Consider the following 8149-nt stretch of genomic DNA (forward strand, 5'->3'; position numbering starts at 1 on the left):
CTGTTTTAAATTACCAAATTTGTTTTTAAAACTGTCCGAATGAACCCTCGCTAAAAGAGAAACTTATCTCACCCCTTCGTTCCTGTCAGACACAACTTCTCCTCAAAGTATGATCTGGAATAATTGCTCTTGATTATTGGAAGGGTGTCAATAGCCTACACCTATAATGCCTAACTTGCCTTGAAAATAAATACAGAAACGAGAGAGCTTTAACTAGATTTAAAACACTACTTAGTTACAATAGTATATAGCCAATGTTACAGCTAATTCATCAAGACAGTAAGTACAATACTGTAGCATTATTATTATCTATCTTTTAACTATATTTACTTTATAACATGTTTGGATCTGAACTAGCTGGCCCGACAGACGTCGTCCTGTCCTAATGTGGTTTTATGTCAAATGCTCGTTCATTTATAAGATGAGCACGATCGCATGGCTCAATCACGTCTTGGATGAAGTTCGTTCGCTACGCTCACTCACCTTTAGGTTGGAGCTCGTTCGCTACGCTAACTCACCTCCAGGTTGAAGTTCGTTCGCTACACTCACTCACCTTTTGGTTGCGAATTAGCTGTTGTCATAAATTGAAAAAAAAATAGTGCTGCGCCCTGTTGGTAAACCTATTAACTTTTTAATGCTATTGAACATCACAGAATTAATTTCTTTAGTTGAACCAGCTGTTAAGAATCTTTAATTCCATTTCAATATGAGTACTCATAAGGTTAACATGGGAAACTCCAGAGCCACTGGGGCGGAGCCCTTTAGACGGATCTGCACCAAACTTCACACAAACCATCCTTGAATAATGCTTAATAATACCTGAAAGTTTCATTACAATCTGTCGAGCGGTTTCGGAGTTCATAAAGGACAAACATACATACATACAAACATTTTTTTTAACAAAGTTTTATTTACAATCTGTTTTGCATTAAACATGCATTGGATTTTATACAGGGTGACAAAAAAGTCTGGAAACGGCTTAATATCTTTTTAACTAAATCCGTTAGAAAAGTCAAACTTTTAACATCAACTTACATGTATAAAAACTACTTTTTCCAAGCATTTTCATGTTTTTACCTCCACCAGGGGACGACCCGTAAGGAGTAGGTACAAAATCTTTAATGTAAGCATGGGTTGATATGCACACCATTTTAAAGGTCTGGTCAAGTGGAGTTCATTGCCGGAAACCGCATCTCAAAAGGTTCATTCGTTACAAAATGGCGGCATTTCAAAGTTCTTGTGGAATATACCTTTACAGGCCTTAATTTTGGTAAATACTCGTATTAAACATAATCTTGAGAGCTGAAATTGTATTTTAAAGTCAACTAGCCCATAGACTAAGTTTATTCAATCTTCAAAACAAATTTAAACGGGTTTCAGATTTCCCGGCTAATTTTGACTATGAGTATTTACCATTACTAAGGCCTGTGCAGGTATATTCCGCAAGAACTTTGAAATGCCGCCATTTTGTAACGAATGGACCTTTTTTGACGTGGTTTCCGGCAATAAACTCCACTTGACCAGACCTTTAAAATGATGTGCATATCAACCTATGCTTACATTAAAGATTATGTACCTACTCCTCGTGGGCCGTCCCCTGGTGAAGGTAAAAAAATTGTAAAACTTGCAAAAAGTAGTTTGTATATATATAGATTAAATAAATATGTCATAACTCATGGGGGCATGAGAGAATTCAAGAAAACATATAAGTCTTTATTGCAATATTTAAGTAATGAGTAGAAAGTCAGAACACAGCTTTACCAGGGCGATAAATTATTGTTGTAGATTAGGATTATCAAATCCAATATTAAATACCAGTTCCTCTTACGGTTTCCCACTTGGAGTGGATTTCGGCCTCTCTTCAGCCAGTAAAAGGCGCAATTTCCTGTTGCTTCCCAAAGAATTTCCAATTGAGATTATCAGGTTTCCATTCCATTAACCCGTGCATGGAAAGCCACTTTCCATTGAATAGTCAGTTAAACATTCAATAGTGAGGTTCTACGTCTACGTATTCATCATATGAACAAAAAATCATTTGTGTATTAGATTGTATTTCTTTATGACCCTATTTCAACTTAATGTAAGAGGTTAAACTATTTAAATCCCAGGAATTTAGGAGTGCATTTCACAACCAAACAATTAAATATCTAGTTGACATTATTTTTGTACCTTTGAATTTCTATAGGCACTAATGGTTAAAGTATTTAAGCGATATTTTTTCGACTTTAGTTTGCATTGTATAAGCGATATTAAGGGATGTTTTTTTTTTTAATAAACGTAACAGTATTTAGCAGCATTACCTAATTGCTTTAAGGCAGTTTTAAACAACACATACCATTAGGAGTGTGTGATATTATACATAAGCCGTAACACTTTATTTTAATATTGTCAAGTTGCATAGTAAAAATACGAAATAACGATTTTGGAGGCAATTCAGAGAAAATAAGTGATGTTGTGCATGAAAAGATTTCCTTTATTTCAACAGTAAAATCAATTCCTTAAAAACCGTTTAATCAATGGACTATCTTTCAAAGATAGTGGGTTTTACAAATACATTGGTAATCTAGAAATTGCGTAGATATTTCTAAATTTATCAAATACATTTATTTTTTATAATAAATTGCAACTGTTGTAATTGTGTTATAATAATCGTATTGAATATTGCAATTTAAAAAAAAATATTATTTTCCCTTACCTTGAGCTTACTTACTTACTTTATTAGTCAATAAATAATACTGCTTTTTTGGTGAATTCCATTTACAAATCATTCCATAGCAATTTTTAAAGCAAAAGGTGATTATCAGTTTAAAACACAATGAATAATCGTAGTATTGTTAAATCGAATAACTACTATTTGGCAATATCACACCTAGTTTGACATTTACACAACATTTATACACATAGTTCCGATGTAATTTATAGAGCACTTTAAAAATCAGACATTAAATTTATATACAATTTCCAACCTTGATTCCATTGCTTTGCAGCAACTCAATAATCATTGTCTTGCCTAACAATACACATCGAGAAATAACATAATTCAAGCTACATTGGTAACAAGAATTCATCGCCTAAAGGTATGTTAGATTGCTTCTACACAATCAATTACTGTACCTTACACTGCATTTGTTTAATCCAGTTTAATCTCTTGAAAAAAACTAACTGATAAAAATTATCTGAAGTTTATTAGCAGCTGTTAAAATATATTAAAATATTAAAACATTCTAAAGCAAGTACTTTAGCGGGCCCTGGACCTTTAAAAGTGCATTCAAGAAATAAGTCAAAGACTAAGAGAAAAATTACCTAAAGCAAATGTTCCTTTGGTTAAAATTCGTCTACGCGCTAAATTATAAACTTTAAAATTACACTTCAATCGTAAAAATCTGTTAAGTAGGACGTATGAAAAAGGAGGATGTTACAGGTATAAAGTATATGTATTAAGTATACAGTAGAGTTATAAGGATTATTAAAATATGCCAACATATTGAAAATAACAATGGCAATGTTTTTCGATAGTCACGTCTAAAAAGACTTGATTATAGAACGTTGGTAGTGAGGGCAGTAAAACAGCACCATGTTTATGTTGTTTAATTACTCATTGTTATTGCCCTGTAAATCTTGCTTTGATTGCTCTAATAAAGCTTCTGATTTTAAACTTGTTTTAACTACTGTACAATTTTGTTTAATAGCTTAAATAACACTTTTGGAAGAGAGAGCACCTGTTTTTTAGACTTGGATATCATAGGATGATTTTTAAGGAATGTAAAAGAACAAATAACAGGGTTTGGTCTGAGGTACGTAAATTATTTACTACTCTAAAGATAAGGTAGTCACCCTTATTTCCGTACATTTATATATTTTATTTATAAAAACGAACATCATGGCTTACTGTTGACAGTTGAATTTGAATTAATTTTACTCTGCCTGAGTATTTTCTTCTTAACGATACTAAATACGATTTAAGTAGGAATCGATAATCGATCGGTTGTATTCAGTCGTTTTATTGTTGAAATTGTTAACATTAAACTGGCCTAGCTTAAAATTATGGCAATTAAAAGAGAGAGAAAATGTCTTCTTACCAGTTTCTATGTTAGTCTAAAAAAACCACATAAATCGTTCTTTTATCTTTTTACCGTATTAAATTAATACTTTTTTTGAAAGGTAAAATGTATAAATTTAGGTTGAAAAGTATTTTCATCCAATTTACTTTTTGATTGAGTTTAGTTTCACGCATTTCAATTTTTTTTAGATTCCACTGATTATATTAAATACAGACAGTAACAACCGATTTAATATTATGACAACGTTCGCTTTTCCTGAGGAATTGTTTATTTATCAATCATAAACCATTGTCAATATCTGCTCTTCTTGTCCATTACATAGATGGTTTGAGGGAGGGAACCATTACCCTCTTAACCACTAAGACTAAAGGAGTCCGTCCGACATCATCCCTTAATAGATTCTAACCAAAACACTTGTTCAAGATTCAGGTTTTATCCTGTCCCAAATATGTCACTAATCACTGGAATGTATAGTCTACTAACTTATTTTTTTACATACGAGCTAATTTTATTAATCCTCGTATTTAATGATGAACACTACGTCGTGATTGCATACACCCTATAGCAAAAATTAAAAAGTAAACAGTTATGGATTTCTGCACTAGTTAACCAAATTTTTTTATATTCAAATTAATTTTTGCTTAAATTTTTATGTATGTTATGTTATGTCTATGTGGTATGTTAATTCAAAACGTTTAATAACTTGTCTATCTTAAATGAATATATTACTTTCCTATATAAATAACTGCCAGGATTAATTGGAGATTTATTTCATTAGTATGTAAGGATAATATTTTTAATATCTTCATACTGTATGTGTTTGGGTATATTTATTGTCTATTAATACAACTAGGATACAAATCATTATTATTAAAACTTTAACAAAAACATAAAAATAATGTTGGATTATCCATATAGTTGATTATCCAATTCAATTGCATGGTTAAATAAATAATAAAGCTATCTTTATTTAGTTGATTGTGAAATTTGCTCACTTCTCCTGTTCATTAATCTTATTTGATTTTATCAACAAACTCCCCTTCTTCACGTTCTTCAGCACTACTTGTCTTCTTCACCAGAACCATAACTGATTCACACTGACTTTCGGAAGTTTTGGACCTAGTAAAGCATTCATTTGTGTTTAGGTTCTTCACAAAACAATAAGTATATAAGTAAATTCTCTATATTGTTCTATATTGATGTGTCCCTCCGGACACATTTTAACCTTGCAGCGACAAAACCGAACCACACTCGGCAGAAATTACATTTCTTAATCGAACATTTTTTATCAGCAAATCGGTTTAACGGACTGAATCGGCAGGAAGTGGGCAATAATTAAACGACTTTTACCGTTAGAAAGATTGCAGACCAGTAATCACGCGTAAGAATACGATGCTCTCCCAGATATAAGTAAAGTGCAGTATTTGAGTTAAATTATCCTAACAGGTTTTAGGGGTCGCTGGATTAACTAACTATAAACTCTGTTATCCGGACTGACCATGGTCCCAAGAAGTCCAGATAAGATGGAGCCTATTGTATTTTCTCTACTGTTTGGTATTGTTAGTTCGTCCTTACCTTTACGTTTCTCCGGCCATTCTAGGTGATACTCTGGAGGGAAAGGTTCTTCAAACAACGCCCAGTGTTTGGCTACGTATTTCATAACCACCCCATGTTGTACAAGGGTCGTCACTGGCTTTACTAATTCTATCCTGTTGTCTTCTGTATTAAAAACGTGTTTGGACAAATATTAAAAGAATTTATAGCTCAAAATATTCAAGTCAAGATGTTGCAGTTCAATGCTAAGGATACTGGATCCAGATGACATCTTGGGTTTGGGTAATCAATCAATAATGCTATAAAAAAAGGTATGTAGTAAAAAGTTCGATATTTGACTCTAACGAGATCAGTGATACATTACAAAAGCTCAAAAATGGCTAAGATTATCGCAAAACAAATACAGAAAATCTTAGTTGTTCTGTAGACGGTATAATTCTTTATTTGAAGACAAGCACACTACTAACATTTAAAAAAACATTTTCGTCCAATTTATATCAAAAGTTTGTGTACATTTACAGGCAATTTATTTACTTTTACTTACCTTCGTAGTTCCCGATGTAGGCAAAGTCAAATCTATCGTAACCATACTGGAATCGTACGGGCAGTTCAAGATTCTTACTGGACACGTAATTCCACCCTCTGCCTTCGTAGATAGTGCCGTCGTCTCCTATCAAGAAACTGTCCAGTCATTATACACTCTAGTAGAGGCTTAAACAATAAACATAAGTGTAACTACTATAAGATAGTATGGCATTGGATGGGTCCAAAGGAATTGCATGGTATAATTTGTTTGAGGTACCAATTGACTTATTTACTACCACTCTCATGATGTGTACAGTAAGTCTGAATTGCGCCTCAGGTGTAACTTTTGGATTATTTTGTTCACTAAAAAAGGAACGTAAGCGTAACAGCATTATCGATTGTCATAGAGTATAAAAAAACACTCGTGTAACACATATTTTCGATACGGTATTATTAATTTAAATGAATTACTTAAACTTTATGTATGAAAGTAATGTAGACAGATGTAATTTTACTATCCATCTATTAAATGCTGCATCCGTTTTTTTATTTTTAATTTTGATCGTATGTGTGCTGATTTGTCCAATTAGATACATACATAGGGTACAGTAATACCTCGCTTTTTGGTTTTTGATACATCACAAAAGTAACAAATAAAAAACATCACCGATAACTTTATCTTTGGACGAAGCAAATTTTATTAATTTGTTTATTTATTACCCAACAATTAAAAATGTTTAGATAGTGTGGTATTTAAAAAATTCCTGTATGAGATATTATTTAAAATGTTAATATCCAATGGTCAAGAGTCATCCGTCTTTATTCACGTTAATCTATTTGCTACATTAATATGCAAAGCCTACATTTACAAGTAAAAGTTAAAGCTTATCTAATCACAGAAATGAAAGGTACAGCGGAAGCTTGTTTGTGTTGTGAGACGACCGTACACTTCCAGCTTTAGGAGCCACTATGTAGGGCCGAAAATCTACCACACAAGACACAGGGTCTTCCTCCAGTGTGAGGGGCATACTACAAGATAGCCAGGGGGCGGTGACGGACCACAGTCACTCCTAGACACCAAGATTTCTTCATCTAAATCCCCAAAATTTTTGTTTAAAACCCCTAAATTTTTGTGTGCTAGACACCACAAATGTACCATTGAATGTTTTCTCTGTAAATTAAATCTCGGGGATCAAACAAACAAATTAACTTATAAGTTTTACGGAGATTAACCCCAGATTTGATCCTAAAACTGACTATATCCTTAAAAACCTTAAAGACGTGAAACACATAGAATGGACTCTGTTAAATAACAATACAACATACTGGAAAGGTATGTCGTCTTCGCCGCACTCTCTGATCTGCCTTCGCTGCTCGTCTTGAAGAAACTCCTTGCATGACTCAGGATCGTAACACTTGTCTTCTCCCCAGCGGTAGTGCACAACAATGTTATTAACGGGACGTTTAATCCTCCCCAGCTTAGTTTTAGCAGCCCGCCATTCCCTGCGAGACACGAAGCTGTACGTTTTGGAGGGAATCGCAAGTAATTTGCCAAACTCCTCCACCTCTTCCGTCGTTATTTGTCCTTCTTCTGGAAATTCCGCTGACTCGAATGGAAATTTCACAATCGTCATAGTTGTAGAAACCTACTATTTATATTTAGCAGAAATCGTGATTGAAAACCATATCTGTCTTCTTATTCAAAAATAAGTTGAGAAATAAATTTATGTGAACAAGTATAGATTGTGAGGTTTAAACAATGTAATGATAACATATCTTTAATATGGAGTACACTACTGAGCATATAACTTTGTTATCTACAGCGATGTAAATTAGATGAGTTGTGCTACTGTAATTGCCAATGGGCACGATATTGTTTCATATGATAGAACTGTGTTAGTAAACGCATATACTTAAAAACAATTCTATCCTTGTCGTATCTTTATCCCCAATTCATATTATTATTGTATTTAACAATAGTACTAATTTTTCATTCATATGGACCAGTG

General features: G+C 33.0%; 1 protein-coding gene across 2 annotated transcripts; it reads right to left on the reverse strand.

Annotated features, from left to right (window-relative positions):
* Positions 1–4895: 4895 nt before the first annotated feature.
* LOC128985551 (peptidoglycan recognition protein 1-like) lies at positions 4896–7921 on the reverse strand. Of its 2 annotated transcripts, XM_054405148.1 has the most exons (4): positions 7467–7921; positions 6160–6296; positions 5637–5780; positions 4896–5180 (listed from the first exon to the last, which is right to left on the reverse strand). In XM_054405148.1, exons 1-4 carry the CDS (start codon positions 7772–7774, stop codon positions 5134–5136), a joined length of 636 nt encoding a protein of 211 aa, XP_054261123.1. In that variant the 5' UTR covers positions 7775–7921; the 3' UTR covers positions 4896–5133. The 2 variants fall into 2 exon arrangements, with proteins under 2 accessions (XP_054261123.1, XP_054261124.1); XM_054405149.1 differs by lacking the exon at positions 5637–5780.
* Positions 7922–8149: the final 228 nt, after the last annotated feature.

The sequence above is a fragment of the Macrosteles quadrilineatus genome, unplaced genomic scaffold (assembly GCF_028750875.1).
Source record: "Macrosteles quadrilineatus isolate MER2022 unplaced genomic scaffold, UCM_ALF_1.0 Scaffold_2__2_contigs__length_208266976, whole genome shotgun sequence".
In the NCBI taxonomy this organism is placed as follows: Eukaryota; Metazoa; Arthropoda; class Insecta; order Hemiptera; family Cicadellidae; genus Macrosteles; species Macrosteles quadrilineatus.